The sequence below is a fragment of the Oryctolagus cuniculus genome, chromosome 8 (assembly GCF_964237555.1).
Source record: "Oryctolagus cuniculus chromosome 8, mOryCun1.1, whole genome shotgun sequence".
Taxonomy (NCBI): Eukaryota; Metazoa; Chordata; class Mammalia; order Lagomorpha; family Leporidae; genus Oryctolagus; species Oryctolagus cuniculus.
Genome location: NC_091439.1, coordinates 113,008,960 through 113,034,106, shown reverse-complemented (window position 1 = coordinate 113,034,106; position 25,147 = coordinate 113,008,960). Strand labels below are relative to the sequence as shown.

Sequence of the window (25,147 nt, the reverse complement as noted above, 5' to 3'; positions counted from 1 at the left end):
TCTGCTGTCTCTGATTGGCTGTGTGGCTGGCAGGAGGATGCTGGTGGTCTGAGCTTATGCAGAAAATCTCCGCTCTCAGCGTGGATGCAGCAGAGCCAAGCGGTCCAGTGCCTCTCGTGCAGGGCTCCAAAACCATCCCCAAACCCAGAGGTGTTTGGAGAACATAAAACCCACCCACCCCAAATGGCCTCCAGCCCCCAGCCCCAGTGTGTGCCTTTCGGCTTGAAGGTTTGTGACTGCACTTCCTTGGCCAGCTGTGAAGGAAGCCTTCCTGACCCGTGGGAAACCTGTCCTCGAAGAGCACCATGAGGGGGAGAGCCGGAGAGAAACCGAGCTCGGGGAAAGGCACGCTGGCCTCCCTTCTTGTTGCCTGGTCCTAAACCATGGATGGGGGTAGTGTTCTGGTGCAGTGAGATAAGTTGCTGCCTGCACTGCCAGCAGAGTGGACAGTGAGAGAGAGAGACAAAGGTCTTCCTTTGCCGTTGGTTCACCCTCCAATGGCCGCTGCGGCCGGCGCACTGCGCTGATCCAATGGCAGGAGCCAGGTACTTCTCCTGGTTCCCATGGGGTGCAGGGCCCAAGGACTTGGACCATCCTCCACTGCATTCCCTGGCCACAGCAGAGAGCTGGCCTGGAAGAGGGGCAACTGGGACAGAATCCGGCACCCCGACCGGGACTAGAACCCGGTGTGCCAGCGCCGCAAGGTAGAGGATTAGCCTGTTGAGCCACAGCGCCGGCCGGACCACAGGTTTGAGACCCAGCTGCACTGCTTCCTATCCAGCTTCCTGCTAATGCACCTGGGAAAGCAGCAGCAGATGCCCCAGTTATGTGGGCCTATGCCACCCACATGGGAGACTCAGATGGAACTCCAGGCTACTGGCTTTGGCCTGGTCCCGCTATGGCTGTTGCAGCCATTTGGGGTGCGTGAACCAGCAGATGGAAGATCTCTTTTTGTCTCTATCACTTCAAAAACAAACAAACAAAAACCCCATGGACCATATTCCACATCAAACAGATGAGGGAGCCAAGTTTGGAGATAGAGAAATTGGACAGTTAAGCAGTAGTGGGAACTGACAGAGGAACCACGGGCTGGCCCATGTTTAACAAGAAAACGTCATATAGGCTTTGCAGGGAGTGGGGAAGCCTCACAGTGACCACTGTGCCTTCAGTTCCTTTGTTGGTCATGTGCGTAGTCTTCAACTGCTTCCAGAAGCGGCTTGCACTTACCATGAGATTCATAAACTAATGCAGGCAGAATACACTTAAAAAATAGCCTAATAGCCCTCTTGGTGTCAAGAACAGCTGGTTGTAGTAAGAATCCAGTATAAAAAATGGACCCTGGGTTTTACAGTAGAGTTTCCTAGAAGCCAAAGCAAAAACATAGAATGGGGAATGGAGGCCTTTTGCCCCTGGCCACACTGAGTTAGAGAGAATGGTAGAAGTCGCCTAGCCCCATGACCTCCAGGTGTGCAGAGGGACAGCCAGCGAGGAAGAGGTGTGTCCAAGTCGCAGGTGTCAACAGTGGCATGTCTCGTCTCACCATGCCCAATGACTAGCTTGCCTGGCTGGCCTGTCGGCTCATCCCATGGACTGTGGTCAGATGAAAAAGCTTGTCTCGTGCCTTACCCTGGCCCTGCAGCCACTGTCCCTTTGCACAGACTCAGACTTAGGGGTGGACGTGCAGCAGGGCTGGTCGGCAGGTCTCAGGTTCATCTTCGGCAGTGACTGGAGTGTGCCAACAGCAGCAGGATGACTTAGGTCCCCTGCGGGCTCCTGCTGCTCCCCATGCTCTGAGCTACTGGGGGCTCTCCCAGCAGAGGTGGCACTGGGGCGGAAGCTCCCGCATGGGCCCACACCTAGGATGGGGCTGATGTTGGCCACGGTGATGGGAAAGGGCCCAGCAGTGGGCTGAGGTGAGGCCGGCTGCAGGGGGATGCTCTTCCCCTGTCTCCCAGCATGGGAGGTCTGTGGAGTCTCTGGGCTGCCTTCCTGGGGTGAGGACGCAGTCCCCTCTGCGGTGGCACTGAAGTACACTGTGGTGCTCTCCTGTCCCGGCTGCCCACCTGCATCCCTCCTCTGTGTCCCAGGAACAGCCCCAGGTCCCTCCGTTGGGCTGTCCTCCCTCCCCTGGCCAGGCATGACGTCCTGAGGATCACTGGCAAAGGAGATGTAACTGGAGGTTTCCCAGGGGCCAGCCTCTGCCTTCCGGACATTCTCTATGGCTGAGGGGTTGTGGATGGCAGATGGGAGCTCTGGCTGGGAGACCAGGGGCCTCCCCTGCAGGCTGCAGCATGGACTCGATGCCCATGCAGGGCCACAAAAGCAGCCAGGACGGTCATCTCCAAGGGCCGCGTTGATCTTAGACATGTTTCCTGTTTTTAGGGCAAGCTTCACCAGCAGCCAGTGGTGGTGACTGAGGAATGAGTCCTCCCCAGAAATCTGGCCCCCCAGCCCAGCCTCTGGAGGGCCCGTCTCCAGGCTGGGGGGCTCCTCCAGACTTCTGAGCTCGTATCTTTCCTCTCGGCTCGGGCCCGGGCCCGACCTCTCTCCAGCGAGGGCCGCAGTGCGGGGTGAAGATGGTCCCTCTGCTTTCTCATCCGCTGCAACGCCACAGCACTTCCTGACGAAGCCCTGCCGGACGTCTGTGGACTTTGGATGCAGCAGGCTGTAATAAATGACCAAGGAGACGCTGCCTGGAGAAGAGAAGAGAAAGGAGCTCAAGGCTGTGTGTTCTGAAGCCTGGCAAACAACACGTCAGTCCGGGAGCTCCAGCGAAACTGGGAATTTTAGGGGCAGTTAAGTAGGTTCTAGCTCCTGTCAGCTGCAAATAGTTCTAAACTGAAAATGAAATAACGGAGCTCAGCTGCAGTGACCCTAGGCCTGCTTCCTTGAAGGCTGCTCCAGCTGAGTACTTGAGCTGGTGCAGTGCATGCATGTGAGTGCGTGCGTGTGAGAGACGTCTGAGGAACGTTCACCTGAGTGCACGCGTGTGAGGGGTCTGAGGAACGTTCATCTGAGTGCACGCATGTGAGGGGTCTGAGGAACGTTCATCTGAGTGCACGCGTGTGAGAGACGTCTGAGGAACGTTCATCTGAGTGCACGCATGTGAGGGGTCTGAGGAACGTTCATCTGAGTGCACGCGTGTGAGGGGTCTGAGGAACGTTCACCTGAGTGCACGCGTGTGAGGGGTCTGAGGAACGTTCACCTGAGTGCACGCGTGTGAGAGACGTCTGAGGAACGTTCATCTGAGTGCACGTGTGTGAGAGACGTCTGAGGGACGTTCACCTGAGTGCACGCGTGTGAGAGACGTCTGAGGAACGTTCATCTGAGTGCACGCATGTGAGAGACGTCTGAGGAACGTTCACCTGAGTGCACGCATGTGAGGGGTCTGAGGAACGTTCATCTGAGTGCACGCATGTGAGGGGTCTGAGGAACGTTCATCTGAGTGCACGCGTGTGAGACACGTCTGAGGAACGTTCATCTGAGTCCACGCATGTGAGGGGTCTGAGGAACGTTCATCTGAGTGCACGCATGTGAGAGACGTCTGAGGAACGTTCATCTGAGTGCACGCGTGTGAGACGTCTGAGGAACGTTCATCTGAGTGCACGCGTGTGAGAGACGTCTGAGGAACGTTCATCTGAGTGCACGCATGTGAGAGACGTCTGAGGAACGTTCATCTGAGTGCACGCGTGTGAGAGACGTCTGAGGAACGTTCATCTGAGTGCACGCATGTGAGGGGTCTGAGGAACGTTCATCTGAGTGCGCGCGTGTGAGAGATGTCTGAGGAACGTTCACATGAGTGCACGCATGTGAGGGGTCTGAGGAACGTTCATCTGAGTGCACGCATGTGAGGGGTCTGAGGAACGTTCATCTGAGTGCACGCGTGTGAGACGTCTGAGGAACGTTCATCTGAGTGCGCGCGTGTGAGAGACGTCTGAGGAACGTTCATCTGAGTGCACGCATGTGAGACGTCTGAGGAACGTTCATCTGAGTGCGCGCGTGTGAGAGACGTCTGAGGAACGTTCATCTGAGTGCACGCATGTGAGGGGTCTGAGGAACGTTCATCTGAGTGCACGCGTGTGAGGGGTCTGAGGAACGTTCACCTGAGTGCACGCGTGTGAGACGTCTGAGGAACGTTCATCTGAGTGCGCGCGTGTGAGAGACGTCTGAGGAACGTTCATCTGAGTGCACGCATGTGAGGGGTCTGAGGAACGTTCATCTGAGTGCACGCGTGTGAGGGGTCTGAGGAACGTTCATCTGAGTGCACGCGTGTGAGACGTCTGAGGAACGTTCATCTGAGTGCGCGCGTGTGAGAGACGTCTGAGGAACGTTCATCTGAGTGCACGCATGTGAGGGGTCTGAGGAACGTTCATCTGAGTGCACGCATGTGAGGGGTCTGAGGAACGTTCACCTGAGTGCACGCGTGTGAGAGACGTCTGAGGAACGTTCACCTGAGTGCACGCATGTGAGGGGTCTGAGGAACGTTCATCTGAGTGCACGCATGTGAGGGGTCTGAGGAACGTTCATCTGAGTGCACGCGTGTGAGACACGTCTGAGGAACGTTCATCTGAGTCCACGCATGTGAGGGGTCTGAGGAACGTTCATCTGAGTGCACGCATGTGAGAGACGTCTGAGGAACGTTCATCTGAGTGCACGCGTGTGAGACGTCTGAGGAACGTTCATCTGAGTGCACGCGTGTGAGAGACGTCTGAGGAACGTTCATCTGAGTGCACGCATGTGAGAGACGTCTGAGGAACGTTCATCTGAGTGCACGCGTGTGAGAGACGTCTGAGGAACGTTCATCTGAGTGCACGCATGTGAGGGGTCTGAGGAACGTTCATCTGAGTGCGCGCGTGTGAGAGATGTCTGAGGAACGTTCACATGAGTGCACGCATGTGAGGGGTCTGAGGAACGTTCATCTGAGTGCACGCATGAGAGGGGTCTGAGGAACGTTCATCTGAGTGCACGCGTGTGAGACGTCTGAGGAACGTTCATCTGAGTGCGCGCGTGTGAGAGACGTCTGAGGAACGTTCATCTGAGTGCACGCATGTGAGACGTCTGAGGAACGTTCATCTGAGTGCACGCGTGTGAGAGACGTCTGAGGAACGTTCATCTGAGTGCACGCGTGTGAGACGTCTGAGGAACGTTCATCTGAGTGCACGCATGTGAGACGTCTGAGGAACGTTCACCTGAGTGCACGCGTGTGAGACGTCTGAGGAACGTTCATCTGAGTGCACGCATGTGAGGGGTCTGAGGAACGTTCACCTGAGTGCACGCGTGTGAGACGTCTGAGGAACGTTCACCTGAGTGCACGCATGTGAGGGGTCTGAGGAACGTTCATCTGAGTGCACGCATGTGAGGGGTCTGAGGAACGTTCACCTGAGTGCACGCGTGTGAGAGACGTCTGAGGAACGTTCATCTGAGTGCACGCATGTGAGAGACGTCTGAGGAACGTTCACCTGAGTCCACGCGTGTGAGAGACGTCTGAGGAACGTTCATCTGAGTGCACGTGTGTGAGACGTCTGAGGAACGTTCATCTGAGTGCACGCATGTGAGAGACGTCTGAGGAACATTCATCTGAGTGCACGCGTGTGAGAGACGTCTGAGGAACGTTCATCTGAGTGCATGTGTGTGAGACGTCTGAGGAACGTTCATCTGAGTGCACGCGTGTGAGAGATGTCTGAGGAACGTTCACCTGAGTGCACGCGTGTGAGACGTCTGAGGAACGTTCATCTGAGTGCGCGCGTGTGAGAGACGTCTGAGGAACGTTCACCTGAGTGCACGTGTGAGAGACGTCTGAGGAACGTTCATCTGAGTGCGCGCGGGTGAGAGACGTCTGAGGAACGTTCACCTGAGTGCGCGTGTGTGAGAGACGTCTGAGGAACGTTCATCTGAGTGCGCGCGTGTGAGACGTCTGAGGAACGTTCATCTGAGTGCACGCATGTGAGGGGTCTGAGGAACGTTCATCTGAGTGCACGCGTGTGAGAGACGTCTGAGGAACGTTCATCTGAGTGCACGCGTGTGAGACGTCTGAGGAACGTTCATCTGAGTCCACGCGTGTGAGAGACGTCTGAGGAACGTTCATCTGAGTGCGCGCGTGTGAGAGACGTCTGAGGAACGTTCATCTGAGTGCACACGTGTGAGTGCATGTATGTGGGACGTCTCAAAGGAACATTCATCTGCACATGGCTGTGCATATGCACACGTGTGTGAGATGTCTGGAGGAATGTTCATCTGAGTGCATGTGGCTGTGAGTGCACACGTGTGTGAGATGTCTGGAGAGACGTTCATCTGAGTGCACATGGCTGTGTGAGTGCACACGTGTGTGGATGCACACGTGTGTGTGAGACATCTGGAGGAATGTTCATTGCACATGGCTGTGTGAGTGCACATGTATGTGTGAGATGTCTGAAAGGAACGATCACTGGCACATGGTCGGGTGCACATGTGTGTGAGATGTCTGGGAGGAGCATTCATCTGCACATGGCTGTGTGAGTGCACATGTGTGTGAGATGTCTGGAGGAATGTTCATCTGCACATGGCTGTGTGAGTGCACATGTGTGTGGATGCACACGTGTATGTGTGAGTCATCTGGAGGAATGTTCATTGCACATGGCTGTGTGAGTGCACATGTATGTGTGAGATGTCTGAAAGGAACGATCACTGGCACATGGTCGGGTGCACATGAGTGTGAGATGTCTGGGAGGAGCGTTCATCTGAGTGCACGTGTGTCTGAGACATCTGGAGGGATGTTCATCTGCACATGGCTGTGTGAGTGCACATGTGTGTGGATGCACACGTGTGTGTGAGACATCTGGAAGAATATTCATCTGAGTGCATGTGGCTGTGTGACTGCACGCCTGTAGAGACGTTTGGGAGGAATGCTCATCCTACTTTCAAATATTTCTAGGCCAAATACTCAGGATTTCACCGTCCACACTCTGATTGATGGGTTCTTCCCAAGCCAGAGGATGCGAAGAGGTAAGAAATATCCTTAAAAACAAGCAGGAGCTAGGCAGAGGTTAATGGTCTGTGTCCAAACCCTGTATCAAGGAATTTCCATGAGCAACAACAACACTTCCTTTGTGCATAAACATCTTAATCGCATTGTTGTCAGTTTAATTTATTTTGATCAGAAGTGTTGACTGCTGCAATAATTTCTTTAGCAGAGCGTTCCAGTAAGCCTCCCACGTTATTTCCAGTTTCCTGTTGCGCTGAATCAAGTGCCTGCATTCAGGGTGCGTGTTATAAACAGCACAAGACCTGAAATCAGTGCGGGGCGAAGGCCCTGAGGGCGCCAGGACAGGGCAGCCGGGGCCTGAAGGACACTCCTGGGGACCCACTCAGTGTCTGTGGGGGATGAGGACTGGGAGGGGGCAGCAGACAGCTAGTGACTGGCAGGGCTTGAACTGGAGACATGGTGGTGAATCCTTGCAAGTTCTTGGTCCTCACAGCAGGCACTGCGCTCATGATTTGTACACGCTGTCACCTCTCCCTGACAGTGAGACAGCTCCACCAAGCCCAGGAAAGATGAACCAAGCCCCTGATCAGCACTGATTCAGTGGCAGTAGATTTCCGAGAGGCCGTGTCATCGTCACATGCAGCCCCCGCCGGCATGCAGTAGCTGCCGGTCGGTGGAGGGGATCCAGGAAGGGTGGGGGCTTGGATGCCACAGGAAGCCCGTGCTCCTTTGCATTGTCATTCCCCAGGACCTGCCTGAGGAGGGTTCCCACGGGGGCTGCGGCTAGCTCCGCCTACTGGAAGGTGAGGGAACAGCAAGCTCAGCTCTCCCATGGCCGTCTGAGGACATTTTCCTTTCCCAAGCATTGTGCTCCCTCCCGGGTGTCTGCTGTACCCCCATGAACCAGAAACTCTGTATCACACAGAGTGGTGAGACCCGCAGCTGGCAGAGCCCCTTCAGTACAGCCGGCCCACCCAGGCGAGCGTGAGCTGGGCCATAGAAGCTGGTCCTCAGCTTCCTCTGGGCCCTGTGTGTGCACAAGCAGCTTGGAACTCAACCCCTGCTACTCAAGTGAGTGTTTAAGGAGGGACCATCCAGATGTGCCACAGACACCGCTCAGCCCTGAAAAGGAGGGAGTTGTGGATGCACAGAATAAGCCGGATGGCTTCAGGGAACCGTGCAGAGGGAGCATAACCAGCCCCCAGGGGCTGCAGATGGGTGGTCCCCTCCACAGCACTCTCAGGGTGACAGCACTACAGAGGTGGAGAAGGCATTGGTGGCTGGGAGTTGAGAAAGTGTTGGGGGCGTGGGTGAGAAGAAGTGGGCACCGAACAGGGCCCTGTGGTCACAGAGCTCTCCCAGTCTTGACCGTGTTACCCCACCAGGCTGTGAAGCCATCCTAGTTTTACAAGCTGGTACCACTGGGGAAAGGGGTAATGGCCACAGGGACTCTCTACTGTAACTTTACACTACAGCTGTCTCACTGATGCTGTGGTGCAGCGGGGCAGGCTGCCACCTGTGATACCAGCATCCCGTATGGGCAATGGTTTGAGTCCCAGGTGCTCCACTTCCAATCCAGCTCCCTGCTGATGTGTCTAGGAAAGCAGTGGAGGATGGCCCAAGTACTCGGGACTTTGCTACCCACATGGGAGACCCAGAGGGAGTTGGGGGTTTTGTTGCAGCCATCTGGGGAGAGAGCCAGCAGATGGAAGACCTCTCTCTCTCTTTGTCTTTCCCTCCCTCTCTGTAATTCTGCCTCTCAAATAATAAATCTTAGAAAACAAAACAAAGCAAAACTGAGACTACGTCAAAGAAAAGGTTTGATTTGGAAAAGGAGGCCTCTGCTCAGTCACCTGGAGCTCTGCAAGGCAAGGACCCAGGACCTCTCACACACAGGGGTCAGAGCTCGAAGCCCAGAAGGCCACAATTCATGGACCTTCTTCTCCCCACATGCTCAGTGTCAAGGTCATTCCCTTCCCTGGTCACGGCTGCTCACACTGGCCAGGCCAACCTCTGGTGCTGCAAGTGCAGAAAGGACCCTGCAGGCCTCACGTCCCGTTTCTCTGAGGCTCGGGCTGTCCCGAGTGAGCCTCGGTCACTTGTGGGAGCCACCTTGAGAGCGTGGGTGACCTGAGCAGGGCCTCTGGGGCGAGAGCAGGAGCTCAGGCTGAGAGCTGGTGCCAGCAGGGAGCTCTGCACTGGACCATGTTTCAGAAGCACAGGACTGCGTGGGATGGGCCAGGCACCGTGCTGGACAGTTCCAAGACAGGCCCCGGGGTAGGCCGATGGGTGAAGCCTGCTGAGGGAGGGGAGAGGGTCAGCATCAACTCAGCAGAGGAATCCCCGCGGAGCTCGCGCTGACTGGTGCCTGGGCGAATCGCTCCTGGGCCGCGATGCTGCCCTCAGGCTGCTGGCACTGTGCCGATGCCCACGCTGGAGCTGGATTGCATCCCAGCCCCACCACTTATCGAGTGTCCTGTCTTCTGGGAGTCACTAAACCTCCTCTGTGCCTCCCTTTCCTGTATTCAAGACTCACATGGGCTTCCATGACATCACAGGGCTCTGTCCCCCCTTGGAAACTGGCCTAAGGGCGATTTCCTAGCTCAGTCATTGCTGGGACAATCAGCGCCACTGCCCCTCCATGTCAGAAATGATGGATCCACGGGCTGGTGTTGTGGTGTAGCAGGTTAAGCCGCCACCTGTGACGCCAGCATTCCATATGGGTGCCCGTTCCAGTCCTGGCTGCTCCACTTCCGATCCAAATCCCTACCAATGGCTTGGGAAAAGCAGAGGAAGATGGCCCAGGTGTTTGGGTTCCTGCTACCCTCGTGGGAAACCTGAAAGAAGCTCCTGGCTTCAGCCTGGCCCAGCACAGGCCGTTGTGAACATCTGGGGAATGAACCAGTGGATGGAAGATCTATCTGTGTTTCCCTCTCTCTCTGTAACTCTGACTTTCAAATAAATAAGTAAATCTTAATGAAAACAGAAACAAGAAAACCAGGCTAGGGAAGCGGTGTGGCTAAGCAGGCACCCCTGGGTCTTACCAGTCACAAATCCAGACAGGGCCCCCGCTACAGTCCACAGGCTGGTCTGTAACGCCTCCTGGAGAAAGTTCGTGGCCAGCAGCAAAAGGGCAGTGTTTTCCAGCAGCATCACCTGTGGGAGCAAGGGGCGGTCACCACCACACCTGGCCAGGTGCACGCCTGGAGGCTCTCGAGCTCCCCGCTCCTCCCTTCGTCCCAGGGCCCAAGCCGGGCCACAGCCCCACTGAGAGTCGGCTCATTAAACTGCCCTGAGTCGCGTGTGCACTGGAAAGCGAAGGCCCCGTCACTCATCTTCTGCTGTGTCCCTCCAGTCAGGGATGTGTCTGCAGAGTTTGCAGGGCCACTGAGTCCTGTAAGCTGGAATCAGAGCCCCTCGTGACAACCTCCTAAGCAGTTTCCTTCCCTTCAAATAGTCCATTTGTCTTGTGGCCACCAGGTGGCAGCAGCGGTGCCTGCCTGGCGCTGGTCCAAAATGCTGACCTCATTCCTCAGCCTTGTGCTCCCTTCCTGGTTGGCTTATTAACTTCAGTTTCCGATTTTAAATATGAAAGCGTACTTTTTATTAAAATGAATAAGAACAACGTAATTTGTAGGTTATACAGGGGCTGCTTGACTTAAAGTGTGTTTGCTTTATTTTGTTCATTTAGTTTGTTCATTTCCCAATAAACCTGTTGTAAGCTAAAAATCTTAGGAGTCAAATGTGCATTTAATATGCCTGAGTGGCCCGATGTCAAAGCTCTTCTGAGCCTGCCCCAAAGGTGCCTGGAGCCCATCAGATCTCACCGTGGGACAGAGCCCCCCGACAGCCGCCTTATAGCAGCGCTGGGCTCTCGTCATGAAAGTGAGAACCCCTGGCTGCTGGGAAACCCCTGGAAAACTGAGAAAACCGCCCTGCAGCCACGGTAAGGTGGCTGAGCTCTGAGTTCCATACCCCAGGCTGAAGGTCTGTGGATGGCTCAGCCGGGTAACTCACTAGCTTCCTTTCAGTCCCCGAAAATTCAGACAGGTAAGGATCTAAGACAACCTCCTCAGGATCCTTCTTTGTAACCCCGAGAACACCCACCCTCATCACTTCTTTGGGCCCAGTAAGCAGCATTTCAGAGCCAAGAGGCACTGCCCAGCACGGGGAGCCTGGGGCTGCTTCGCCCCACTCCCATCAGCTGCCTGCACTGTTGGTTTAAATTCCTGTCCCCTCTTTGCCGTCTTGGCTGGGTTCTGGCTGTTTTGCTTGCTGTCTGGGCAGTTGCTCCTCTGCCCCGTTGCCACGGCGATCTGCTCCCTCTGACAGGTGGGCCATCACTCCTCATGTGCCTAGAAACAGCCCCTCAGGACTCGGGACTCTGGGGTCCCCTCCCGGATAGCACGGGTAGCACTGCTGATCGGTTAGCTCTGATTTCCGTCCTCAGGGTCACCTTCCAACCTGTTGTCCCCAGTTGACATTCCACGGACAGTCTCCCTGTGGGCCGGCCCTCTCCAGCCTCCGCCGAGCCTCCTGAGCAAGGCCGCCGAGAACAGCCGACCCTGGCACACGTGATCCAGCCACCTCCCACACCAAGAGAACACGCACCAGCAGAGTCCCTGGCAGTCTAGGCCGTGTCCCTGGCATGGCCGCTGCAGCCCCCAGGGGGTTCCTGCTGGGAAAATCTGTCAGCACAAACCTGGTGATGGCCAGGTAGATCCCCCCGGGGCTCCTTAGCACAGCTCCCTGTGCCTCAAAATGTCAGTCTTCCACCACCCACAGCATCCTCCCGTGGAACTGAGTGCGGTCTCTGTGAGGTCCAGGATGCAGAGGCCCCTGCCCCAGCCCGTGGGGCCTGGCTCGCACCAGAGGGTCCATGCCCCCGGCCGTAGCCACATAGGAAGTTTGTCTCTTCTCTGGTGCCTGAAGAACAGGCCCAGGTAGGGTGCTCCCATGAGCTACGCCCCCAGTGTTTTGTAAATTTCCACTTCCCTGACTGCTCAAGCCCTGCCTCCCGGTCCCTTTGAAACGCTAGGCTCCTCTGCAGAACTCAAACCCAACTCTTCCCTGCAGCAGTAACTGCTGCAGACCCGTGCACCTCACGCCACCTGCACCGTCCCCAGATACCCTGACCCTTCACGGCCTCAGACTGCTCCTGCAGCACTGCCCGAATGCCCCAGCCCTGCCTGCCTTCTTCCAGGGAAAACTCGCTCACCCCTCAGCCCTTGGCTCCAACATCCCCTTCGCAAAGCCCTCCACCCTACCCCGCCCTGGCTCTGCCTTCTCTGCCTCTTCGTTCCCATGTGATGTCCAGTCTCTGATCCCGAAGGCTGCCCTGATGGCTTCTGAGCCTTGACCAGCTCACCCTGTGGTGTCTAATTCCATTTCTGGTCATGGGAGAAGCTGGATGCAGCCCCCAGATGGGCAGAGGCAGGGAGCCAGGCCCTCTCATACTCAGAGCCATGCAGAGCAGAGGCCGGCCAGCCTCCACCTGTGCAGAGGGAGGTGCATCTAGGTCCTGTCTCTCCAACTGGGCCATTCAGCAGCACGACTTGAGGGGCCTCAGAAGCACGATTCCTGGCCCTGCTCAGGCCCGTGGAGCCAGGCTCTCTCAGGAGGGGCCTGGGAAACCGTACTCTGGGAGGCACTGGGTACCTCTGCAGCCAGCCATGCTGAGGAGTGGCTGCACTGCAGGCCCCAGCTCCCTCCCAGAGCCGCTGCCAGGCACGGTGGCCTGGTAGTTGAGGGCCATCGTAGCATCAGCCCAGCTGGATTTGACTGGCAGGTTGCCCGATCCTTGTGTACAAGCCTCAGTTTCCTCATCTGCACAATGGGCTTCATCTAGCAATGAGCTTAGAACCATGGCTGACACTGACTAACGGCTTCACGGTTATTCCCAAGGTCTGAACCCAAAAACAGGGAAGACACAGAGGCTGCACAGGACTGTAAATACAAAAAGCTCCACATGTTTGCTGAGTGAACACGTGAGAGAAGGACTCCAGTGGTTACTGCGTGGGGCTGCGGATGTGTTTTCCGGGATTTAAGCAAAGTGTTAAACCTTTTGATGTACTCCCAGCCTTCCTTCCTCCCCCTCCCCCTTCCTTCCTTAATTCCTCCCTCCCTCCCTTCTCTCTCTCTCTCTCTCTCTCTCTCTCTCTCTCTCTCTCTCTTTCTTTTTGCTTTTGGAAGAAGAAAAAGAGCAGAAGAGACATTAAGTCGTTTGTCACTGATGGAACACAGTGTATGAAAGAAGGGACTTTCTGTGGGGACAAAGCTCTGGTGCCTCTACCAGGGACAGCAGTGCCTGTCGGGTGTTGGGGGGGTGCTGGGGAGAGGAGCTGGAATGTGGACGTGGTCTTCACCCCCACGTGGAGCTCCCCAGCTCTCCTGGGATCCTCCCCACCCCATGAGGGCACGCAAGCAAGTCACAGTGGAGAGGGGACTCATCCAAGTCTGCTTACTGTGATTCATGCTCTCTGAGCGTTGTCTGGAGCCCACGGCCGACCCGGTGCTTCCCCAGGGGCCTGGAGGTGAAATGTCCCCGCTCCAGGGGAGCAGGGGCCTAGCTGTGGTCAGTTCCCCAGGGGAGCCTTGGTTGTTGCTGAGAAAGTGAACACACAGGGATCGTGCCAAGTGCAGAGTGTGGGAGGGAGCCAGTCTCCCTCCGGGCCTCCCGTGAGCCCCCCTGGGAAGAGTTGGCCCCTGGCTCCTCAACCGGGCTGACTCCGGCTGTTGGCGAGACCAGAGCCAGCTGGGCCATTATGTGCGTCTCTTCCTCATCTCACTTCTGGCTCTCTTTGTACCTCCCTGCAGTGTGTTCCCTTGTTGATGTTTGCCCCTTCAGGTCATGCAGAAGCCCTGCCACTCCGAGCGTGCCCTCTCCTCAGCCCTGCAGGATGAAATGTGGTTCGCAGTTGTGGAAGCTGAGGCTTGGCAAGTCCTATTAGGTCTGCCTGGCTCTGTAGCCACGATGCTCACCTCTTCCCAGACAGCAGCTGCTCTCCGCCTCCTACAACTGCTTGACTCTCCATCCTGCCCCTCCCCGAGAGTCTCTGCGTCTTTCCCCAGGACATTGGCCACTGCTTGTTGGTTATTTTGTGCCAAGCTATGTGTGCCTGTCACTGTATTTGATCTTCACAGCGACCCTGAAAGGCAGGTGGATCCCTCCTCATCTTCATGAACAGTAGGAGGCAGGGGACTTATTCCCAATGTGCTGACCAATAAGCAGGTTAGGAGAGTTTCCAGTCTTGATCGGAGTCAGCAGGCGACTGCGACAGGCCTGAGCCAGCCTGACTCTCAAATGCACGCCCAGAAGCCCTGGCTCTGTTGTCTGTCCTGTGCCGTTGCCATCGCCTCCACTCGCACCTTCCAGCACAAGTGTCTCTGGGCAGCCCAATGGGAAACGAGGCTGGGGAGTGTCCACGAGCCCCATTTTTCCTCTCCTGCCATCTGTTTTCCTGTAGCCTGCCTTCTGTTTCGGTCATTGAGGTGTATGCTTATCTACCAAATGGGAATTAAAAAACAAACAAACAAACAAACAAAAAGAGGCAGACATCTCTTCTTCAGGACTAGAAGCAACCTGTACACAGGCACTGGGCAAACTTGATGTTTCCCACAGCTGGCTTGGCCCTTGCCTGGAACTTGGTAATGAGCACGTGATAAAAACTGAGTTGATGAACAAGGACGTGGTATAGATGGCCTGGTACAGTGGCACTCCCATGGCATTTAACAGCTGGAAGACATCACCATATACAGTGACTGGCAGCAACTGGATGTCAGGCCACTAATTTTCAGAGTCTCATCTCTGTTCAAAACTAATTGCTTTGGGAATTTCTACTAAAACTAAGCTACTCCTTCTTCCATAGACACATGCACATGAGTGCACGCATCCTGCACTCATGCTCACCCACAAGCCCTCCACATGCTGCAGACACCATAAAAATTAGAACTGCACTTGCCATGTAGAATGTGACCATCCTGTTCCTGGAAGGACTGTCCCAGAAGTTGAGGTAGCAGAAGACGTACACGGCGCCCACGAGCAGGTTGAACAGCTTCCAGTGGCAGGTGCTGTCGATGATGTCACTCTGCTGGGCCACCAGCCAGAACGTCATCCCCAGCCAGTGGGCACCTGGAGAGGGGCCGCAGAGGTCAGGGCCCAGCAGGGAGCCGGGGAGGGAATGAGGGGAGGACTCAGACACCAGGGAGCCAGGGGAGGGAATGAGGGGAGGACTCAGACACCAGGGAGCCGGGGAGGGAATGAGGGGAGGACTCAGACACCAGGGAGCCGGGGAGGGAATGAGGGGAGGACTCAGACACCAGAGCTGCCAGGGAGGGGATGAGGGGAGGACTCAGACACCAGGGAGCCAGGGGAGGGAATGAGGGGAGGACTCAGACACCAGGGCTGCCAGGGGAGGAATGAGGGGAGGACTCAGACACCAGGGAGCCGGGGGAGGGGATGAGGGGAGGACTCAGACAACAGAGCTGCCAGGGGAGGAATGAGGGGAGGACTCAGACACCAGGGCTGCCAGGGGAGGAATGAGGGGAGGACTCAGACACCAGGGAGCCAGGGAGGGGATGAGGGGAGGACTCAGACACCAGAGCTGCCAGGGAGGGAATGAGGGGAGGACTCAGACACCAGGGCTGCCAGGGAGGGGATGAGGGGAGGACTCAGACACCAGGGAGCCGGGGGAGGGAATGAGGGGAGGACTCAGACACCAGGGAGCCAGGGGAGGGAATGAGGGGAGGACTCAGACACCAGGGCTGCCAGGGGAGGAATGAGGGGAGGACTCAGACACCAGGGAGCCTGGGGAGGGGATGAGGGGAGGACTCAGACACCAGGGAGCCATGGAGGGGATGAGGGGAGGACTCAGACACCAGGGAGCCGGGGGAGGGAATGAGGGGAGGACTCAGACACCAGGGAGCCAGGGAGGGGATGAGGGGAGGCCTCAGACACCAGGGAGCCGAGGAGGGAATGAGGGGAGGACTCAGACACCAGGGCTGCCAGGGAGGGGATGAGGGGAGGACTCAGACACCAGGGAGCCCGGTGAGGGGATGAGGGGAGGACTCAGACACCAGGGAGCCAGGGAGGGGATGAGGGGAGGACTCAGACACCAGGGCTGCCAGGGAGGGGATGAGGGGAGGACTCAGACACCAGGGAGCCCGGGGAGGGGATGAGGGGAGGCCTCAGACACCAGGCATGGGGTACCCCTTTCTGCTGAGACCACAGCTGACTCAGCATCCAAGCAGTGACCTCAGAACCCAAAGGGACCAGGATACTTCATCTTCGCCTGTGGGGTCTCACCTGGTCCTTGCCAGGGGTATTCAAGCCACAGGGGAGATGTCAACACAAAGACTGGCATCAGTGACACGTACCAGATGTTACGCTTTTATGCCCTTTGGTTCTGCAAAGTGATTACGGAGGCAGTAATAAAGCCAGTTGTCTACTAAAAACTCCCACACCCAAAGGAAAGAGCTTCACGTGGCCCTGCTGTAATGACGAATAATAACGTTCTAGAGTTCAAGCTGAGTTTTACAACAAATGAATAAAAAATTGCTAATCTTTTTTTTTAGGAGCATAGTTTTTCCCAGAAAATTCTCTCTTCATCTAATAAGAGAATTAAACGTTTGCGCAGGGCCCGGGGCCAGGTGTTCCCCAGTGTCCCCCGTTCTCCTAGAACAAGTGTGCTCAGTTCCTTCATGCCCCGCAGGAGACCGGGCTACTTGGCAGGGACCCAAGGTCCCATCCAGGAGTCTCCGTGCCATCACCTTTCCCACCCGTGTGGGGCTGCACTGAGGGGTGAGGGAGCTTGGAGCTGTCGTAGTTGAAACAGAGATGTCAGATCCGTCGTGCAAAGGGAATAGGGTGCTCCTGGAGCACACGTGTCGTACACAGCAGCGCTGTGTGACACTTGCAGGGGGCCTGAGCAGGTGGGGACCCGTGATTCCCTCTTGCAGTGACAGCTTGCTATAGAAACAGTCCGTCCAGGACCCAGCAGTCTTTTGTGCGGCCCCAGGCCCCTGAGCTAGCTGGGAGAGCCAGTGCACATTCCTTCCTGCCCTGGACACTCCCTGTGTGCTGGAGTCTATTCCTCTGAGTCTGGGCTGGCCTTGACCCCTTTGACCAGAAGTGATGTGGGCCTAGCTCCCCATTTACCTGCCAAGAGTGGGGGATGAGCCAGGCTGAAGCCAGGAGCTAGGAACTCCATCTAGGTCTCCCATGTGGGTGGCAGGGGCCTTACTACCTGAGCTAGCACCTGCCACCTTCCCAGGGTACACACTAACAGGAAGCTGGATCAGAGGTGGGGCCGTGAACCAGGCCTTCTGAGACGGTGTGGCCTCCCCAGCAATGGCTGTGTCAAATGCCTGCCCCTGGGCCCAGTGTTTCCACTTCCTCTCTCTTGGAAAGCTCAGCTGTCAAGGATGAGTCCAGGTGGCTTTGCCAAAGTGAGAAGCCCTAAGAAGACATGAGCATGAAGATGCCATCTGTACATGCAGCCCTCTCACACCTCCCTGTGAGTCCTACACTGCTTCCCTTCTGCAACCACACGGGCCCCCAAGCAAGAACTGGGCAGAGCCCAGGCAGCACCCAGGACCTGTCTTGGTGGCCATGAAGGCCCTCAGATGTAGGGGGTCTTGTTACACAGGGGAGCAGGGTGTCTTGTTTTGGAGTGGACGGGGGTGTCCTGTTATACAGTTGGGGGGGTGTCTCGTTACACAGCAGTGCACAAGCAGATCTAAGCTCTCCTTACCTCCAACCACCAAAACCCAAGCACCGTACGCTTTGCAGAACAGAACCAGTGTGAGGATGCGGGCCCCCAGCATGCCCATCCGCCACAGCTGCTGGCAGAAGAGGGCAGTCCACGGCATGGCCCAGTGGTGCAGCTTCACGGCGCCCAGGAGATGAGTGTAGGACACCAGGGCCCAGGACAGCGAGGACCAGGCAAGCAGGGCACTCACCCCTGGAAAGGAAGCAGACACAGCAGTCCCTCAGGTCCCCAGGCAACCAGCATGGGAGGACTGACTCACGGTGTTCCGGCCACGTCCAGTCCCTTACGGAAACCTGGTTGTGCAGGCGCCTCCCTCACCAAGCACCCTGAGTGTGGGTCTTGTCAGCACTCTGTGCACAGACACACATGGCCACGCCTGGGAAGAGATGAGGAGGCACAGGCAGAATTCCCACTGCACAGGCCTGCTCTGTTCTGTGCCCTTTAGCGAAGGCATCCTGGCCCCTAGCCCCCCAAACCTTCTCGTCCAAGCCTGGTTTAGACACAGTGGATGCTGTAGGGCTCTGAGCATGGCTGCAGCCCTTGTGCACTCTGCTGTTGGCCCCATGTGAAGGAAGCTTAAGGAGAGAACCAAACCCAGGCCATCACACTGCACAGAGAGGGAGGGCAGGGGAGTGCAGGGGTGCCTGCTGCCACTCTGCAGAGGGACGAGGAGACTGCAGACGTGGCAAATGGAGGCAGGGCTGCTCTTACCACCAAGCAGCCTTCCTGGGGGTATTTTTGGGGAGATTTAGACTCTGCACAATTTCTACCTTACGTGCTGACTCTGGCACTTAAGCCCCAGGGAGGACGCCAAGGCTCCATGAACTCACCGCCAATCATCCTGGACTTGAGCTTGGGTGCCCTGATGGTCCCACGCTGGGGAAACCTTCGCCAGGAGAGTTCCTGCTCCCCTCCCCGCCCCTTGGAAGTCAGAGTCTGGCCCCTTTGGTGAAAGTTACTCACCTGGCACAGGATCTGTGAAGTCTAAGGCTAGGAAAACGTATGCTTGCAGCAGCAGGTGCGGCCCGGTCTGCAGCAGGGCCTCCAGGAGCCGGAGGGCGGCCAGGTCAGCCTCCTGCAGCCACAGTGCACCCTGGCGGGCAGTCTGCCCCTCCTCTGACAGAGCAGCTTGCACGGTGTCCCAGTGCCTGCAGCAGAGCAAGGTGCCATGACACAGAGCCAGATGGCGAGGGCCTGTACTAGGAGGCCTACCTAAAGAGCCCCGAGTCCTTGCTGGAGTGGCCAGGAGGCCCTGGCGAGGCCGGCTCCAAGCCATGGACTTCAGTTGTGAAGGAAGCGCCTGAATCTTGGGGTGCACACCTTCCCCAGCCAGGACTTGACGGGGGCGGCAGGACATGGGGTGCTTTCCCTGAGCCAGCACTGCTGTGTGACAAGGGAACTGGGACAGACGGCACAGCCAGGCTTGCAGGCAGCCTGGACCTGGGCTGAGAGTGGGTTGCTTCAACAGGTGTGCGTTGCAAGGTGCCCTGTGGGCTCTTCTTAGGGCACAAAGATGAAGAAGCCTTGTCTGAAGCCGCACAGTGCAGAACTCTGTGTGCCACCAAGACCAGATGGGGAAGAAGTGCTGGGGTTCTCCTTGTGGCCAGTGGGAGACCCAGGCAGCTGTTGTGGGATGAGCTGCCCCAGTGAGGCGCATTAGGGCCCTGAATTGCAGGCCAAGGATTTTGACAGAAGTATGTATGCTGGTGGAAATGAGCACAATACACGTATATGTATGCTATGTATGTCCACCCATGCAGAGTTTATATGTGCACGTGTTTATGTGCATGTGCTTATGTGTGTATGTGCACGTTAGACACTCTCCAATCATCTCATGCCATCTCCAAATGGATTTGCAGGCTTAGATTAAAAAAACTGTTGGTGACATACAGCACTAGACTGGAAAAAAGAAACCTAAGTAGTAGAAAGTAATTGTCGGGCCGGCGCCGCGGCTCAACAGGCTAATCCTCCGCCTTGCGGCGCCGGCACACCAGGTTCTAGTCCCGGTCGGGGCACCGGATTCTGTCCCGGTTGCCCCTCTTCCAGGCCAGCTCTCTGCTGTGGCCAGGGAGTACAGTGGAGGATGGCCCAAGTGCTTGGGTCCTGCACCCCACGGGAGACCAGGATAAGTACCTGGCTCCTGCCACCGGATCAGCACGGTGCGGCAACCGCAGCGCGCCGGCTGCGGCGGCCATTGGAGGGTGAACCAACGGCAAAAGGAAGACCTTTCTCTCTGTCTCTCTCTCTCACTGTCCACTCTGCCTGTCAAAAAAAAAAAAAAGTAATTGCCTTTGTTTAAACAAGTTGTTGTGAATATTGCATTCTCTTCAACAGTCAGACTTAACAGTAATGTAGCTTGTATTATGTGACATTAAAAAAGAATATACTGTGTTTTAAATCCTTTCAGTTTTTCTAAGCAACTTTACTTAAGGGGGTTTGTGTTTGGTTTTCCAGCTGTTAAATTCTGCATTTTATTTTGCAGTGAAAGTGATCCATTACTAGGCAAGTCAGGATTGTGGGAAACACAATTGTTTTGGCTCCTCCTACAGGCACATTTGCTGAACTGCAATTTGCAAAGCTGGGATTTGCTACAAGTGTTTTCTTTGTAAGAACTGCTGCATTCTACTTTTCTTTCAAAGCTCACCTCCAAGGAAGGACATTTCTGTTTTCTGTTTTTTTTTTTTTTTTTTTTTTTGGCAATCTCAGAAACATTGCAAATCATCTGGCTTCTTGTGCTTGTCCTGGCTGTTATCAGTTACATCTAGTTACCGTACGTTCTGGCTGTATCTTATGTTCTAATATTGTGTCCCTTTTCCCCACTTCTTTTTTTTTTTGTCCTTTTAAATTATGTGTACATTGTTTAGTCACTTTAACTTTTGAAAAATGAGAATAGATGTGCATGACCAGTATTTTTTCCTAATTTCTAATTTTTACATCTCATGTCCCTTATCCATACCAGGTCTTTGATATGTGACAGGAAATCACGGCTTCACTGGAGAAGCTGTTGAGAGCACTCGGGAAGACAAGGGCAGTGTGAACGTGGACAGCTTCAGGCCTCGGGGACTCCAGTGGAGGCACTGGACTAGATGGGACTGGGGCCCCCAGAAGGAGATGCACCTGACGGTTACTCCAGAAGCTCTCTCAAGAGGTGACACTGACTTAGCTCTCTATAAGCTATGATTCAGTCTTCCATTAGGCCGTCTGCCCTCGAGGGCTCATACTTTATGACTACGGTGTGGTCAAAGCCAAGCACAGACCCATGGCCCTTCTGGTTTTATTGCTGGGCTGGGCTGAGCAGGAAAGGGCACGAAAATGGCAGCTGGTGCTCGGCGGAGGTGCTCACTGCCAGAAAAAGGCCGCTGCCTGCTGCCTTCTCCCCAGGAGAAGAGTGGCTCCCTTTCTGAGCGTCACTGTGAGGACACAGAAGCCCAGGTGTGGCTGAAACGGCTGAGCTGCAAAGTATGCTCTTGGTGCCTTCAGAGATGCAGCACCCAGCTCAGGTGGCTGCTCCACGGCCTCTCCGAGGCGCCCTCTCCCTCCGACCTGAGCTTCTGCCCCGGGTGGGGCGGGCGTCTGCCATGGCTCACACTGCAGCTACGTGGGGTGTGTGCGCCCCCCCGAGGGAGTCCTGGGAGCAGCCTGAAGCACAGACGCTGGAACAGACAGCACCACCTGCATCCCCCCCCCACCCCGCCCCCAAGCCCTGGGTGTCTGCAGTACAGCAGCCTCAACGGTTTCACTTCCCCCTTTCCAAAATTCCCTCCAACCCCCGGACTTAGGGGGCAGCAGAGAGCTGAGAGGTGCTGTTTGTGTCAATTCACTGCCACCTCTCTTCTGACAACTGTCTGTATCCAGGGGCCTGGGGACCTCAGACAAGCCACCCAATGGGCCTCACACCCATCTTTCAAGGCATTCTGATGGGAAAGATGTGGCCCTGGCCCCCAGATGATTTCTTCCTGTGACAATGTCACCAGGGCGGCCTCACTGTCTGGTCTGTGTTCATTGCATCGATGCCACCAGCCCGGACTGAGGGAACCAGTGTTTCCTTGAAGCTGCCTCAAACAAGTTACTTTATATGGATCCAAAGGCCTGACCCCAAATTGAAACAACAGCAAGTGGAAGGTGACTGAAGACCGGAGAGAGCTCTCCCATCTTCACAAAGTCACAGCTGCGTCCAGCAAGAGCTGGACCTGATGTCAGAGACCCTCCAGAAGCTCCGGCTGGACCAGCGGATGCCAGAGTCAGAGCAGGGGGTGATGTGGGGGCTCTGAACATCCTTTTAACCCTGAACGCCCACAACCTGGGAAATGCACTCTGGCGACTGCGCCCCAGGGCGACAGGAGGCTGGCGGTGCTTACCGCTTCCAGATGCCAAGCTGCAGGAGGTGCAGCAGCAGCAAGCGATGCCCGGGGTGCCCGTCTGCTCGAAGCCACAGGTAGCTCAGGCCCTGGGCCAAGAAGCCGGGCAGGAGGACGGACAGGGCCAGCCAGCCCCACAGGAGCCGTCCAGTCACGAGGTAGTAAATGGCAGCGCAGAGCCCTGGAGAGGAGAGGAGAGGAGAGGTGGGTGGGTCATCAGAGGAGGGAGGGAGACCGGAGACCGTATGGCGAACATTCCTAGGTTTTCTGTACACTACAATATGCTGACTTCTTAAACCATTGTAGCTGGGAAGAGACAGCCCCTCCTTGCCAGCCAGTTCTGCCCTCTGCAGTGTGTCCTTGATGCAAACCAGCCAGTCCAGAGACTCTCTCTGGCCCCAGGCCCCAGCAGGTGATATTCCTCTGCTTGGCCCTTCCAGGGCCAGGGGCCAGGGAACTCGGGGGGCCCCTGTAGCCCAGAGCCCAGAGTCAGCCGCAGTTGTTCAGAAGGGCCCATCCCACTTTCCCTGGAAACCTCAGCAAAAGCTCTGGCTCGAGCTTCCCCTCACGGCTGTCTCGTCTGTGGCCACACCTGGATTGGCCATCTCGTAATGAGGCAAAGCTCAAAAGAGTACCCAACCAACGCAACAGCCCCACCACCAGGAGCTCTGCAGGGTCTGGTCTGCTAGTCGGAGCTGCTGGGTTCTGGATAGCGGGGTGCCCTGGTGTGTGCCACCAAAAGCAGAGCGACCTCTCTGGGGACTGCTTTGTTTCACGATGGCAGGGTGCAATGACATAGTGGAGACAGGGTCCACACTCCACAGTCACCCTGACTTGTCACTCCCTGCCAGGTCTGTGCCACGTTACTATTGTTCCAGCTGCTTCCTGGCCTCCTCAAGACCCCCATGGTGGTGAAGCTGAGCCCCGACCTAACGCCTTCGGTGTGGGCTTCAGGCGCAGTGTCTCTCCTTCGGCTTGCACTTTCTCTGCACAGAGTAACCAAGGGGGCTGTGCAGGGTGGATCTAAGCCAAGATCCTGAATCAGCAAGACCCAAACTGCCCTACAGCTAACATCTCAGTGCCAGCCTCCGTTCTGAGCACTTTGCAGGAACCCAAAGTCACATCCAGTCCACCCTCAGACCCAGACTCCTGGGAGCTGGCCGGACCAACCTGAGGGAGGCCGGCGAGCGCTGGGGACCAAGCAGAGGCCCAGCTACCTAGAGCTCATCCATCACGCCCCAGTCAGCCCTCACTCTCATTCCTTAGCCTCTCGGGGAACTCAGGAGTTGAGCGTAACACTATGCAAACTCCAGAGATAGGCCTGTTGCGTGTCAGGGGTGCGGTTCGTTGCAACCTCTGCACGGGGTTATCTGGAGGTGGCGGTACTGGGAGCACTAACACACAGTGTTTCGCTTTGGCATTCCCATATTAAAGGTGAAAGTGGCCAGACCGACACAAACTGCTGCTTGGGGGTACAGCTGGCCCTCCGGCACCTCGGCGAGGGGGCAGGGCCTGGCAGCCTGCCCCCGCCCCCCGGCCCTCGGCCCTCTCACCCGGCCCACCAGGGTCTGTTTCAACCCCCCCCCCCCCCCCCCCCCGCGCTGGCGCGGCAGGCGCTTAGGGACCCTCCTGCACGGGCCCCCAACTCGACCACAGCTGGGAGCCAGCGCCTGCTGGGGTCACGGACACTGTGCGCGTTGGGGAGGCGGCGCTGAGCCCGGGGGATCTTGCTGGTGGAGCCTCCTTAAGTGCCTCTCGTCCCTGGCTTCCGCCGGGAACTCGGTCAGGGCGCAGCGGCCTGGCGATGGGCGGCCCGAGACGGTTACAAGTTCAGACGCGAAAGGCGCGAAAAGCGTGGCCATCTTGCTCGCCTGGGCAGGCGGGGGCTGGGCTCCTCGCGGCCCTAGGGGTCCCCAGCGGGCAGCGTCCGGACATGTCCTATCCCCTACTTTGCCCGAGGTCCCTCCCCATCCTTGTGCGGCGCGGAGGACGCCCCCAGGCCCGCGCGCGCTGCATCTTGCGGAACTTTTGCGGCAGGAAAAGGCGGGATTCGTGCCCTCCGACTCCGCGGGGGTCCTCCGCTGAGATCTGGCGGGGGAGGCCCATGGGGGAGGGAAGTCATGCATACATTGGGGAGGGGGTCCCATGCATCTGTGGAAGAGCCGCGTGGATGGGGGCAGTCACGCATCCACAAGCATCCGCCAGGACAGGGTTGGGGAGCCACGGCGCGTGCAGCGGCGCTGGGCGCAGCCGGAGCAGCCCGCCCGCGCGGGGAAGGGGCGGCATTGCGCCTCCGGCGCTGGGGTCGGGTGGGTGGGGGTCGTGGGGGTGGGGAGTGAGCCCAGGCCCGCGCCTGGCCCCAAGTTGCGCCGCACTCACGCGCGCTCTGCTCGGCCGCCTGCAGCAGGGCCGAGAGTCCCAGGAGCCCCGCACGCATCCTCCGCGCCCGCCGCCGCCTGCGCCCGCCCCTTCCCCTGCCCGCCGCCCCGAGCCGGGGAGGCTTCCGGTGGAGACCCGACCCTGGGAGGCTTTTCGCCCAGCACCGGCAGGCGCGCGCCTGGTCTGGTTTACTCGGAGACGCTGGCAGGAGAGGGAAGGAGGGAGGCAGTGGGGACAGGTTCCTAGTGGGGAAAGTGCACCCCGGGCCGGCCCCTCAAGGTTGGCGAAGTTCCTTCTGTGCTGTTGCTCACCGTGTGAGAGGTTGGGAGCGCGCTGGTGGTTAGGGCTGCTGGTGGGTAGATGGCTCCCGTTAACCGCCAATCAGAGGCTGCCCTTACGGGAGGAGCTGGAGTTAGACTCGGCAACAGGGCCTTTTCGAAATCCTACAGTTGTGCGGCTTGAAAACACAGGCCATGTTGAGGGGCCTCTTGATGTGCACCGTACCCACAAACACACCCAGGCTCTGCCCCCAAAAAAGACTTGTTCCAATGTGCCCCAGGGTTGATCAAGATCCCACTGTGCGGATTGGCTCAGAGCATCGCATGTGAGTGCCGAATGGAGACCCGGCTGCTCCACTTCCCACCCAGCTCTGTCTGCTCATGGCTTGGGAAAAGCAGCGG

At 57.1% G+C, this 25,147-nt stretch overlaps 1 protein-coding gene across 1 annotated transcript; it reads right to left on the bottom strand.

The window, feature by feature from the left end:
* Nucleotides 1-1,029: 1,029 nt before the first annotated feature.
* Nucleotides 1,030-24,574, bottom strand: XKR5 (XK related 5). Its single transcript, XM_002720895.5, has 7 exons — nt 24,468-24,574; nt 22,089-22,269; nt 18,694-18,878; nt 17,713-17,922; nt 14,923-15,092; nt 10,006-10,117; nt 1,030-2,693 (listed from the first exon to the last, which is right to left on the bottom strand). Exons 1-7 carry the CDS (start codon nt 24,523-24,525, stop codon nt 1,597-1,599), a joined length of 2,013 nt encoding a protein of 670 aa, XP_002720941.3. The 5' UTR covers nt 24,526-24,574; the 3' UTR covers nt 1,030-1,596.
* Between the last annotated feature and the right edge of the window lie 573 nt (nt 24,575-25,147).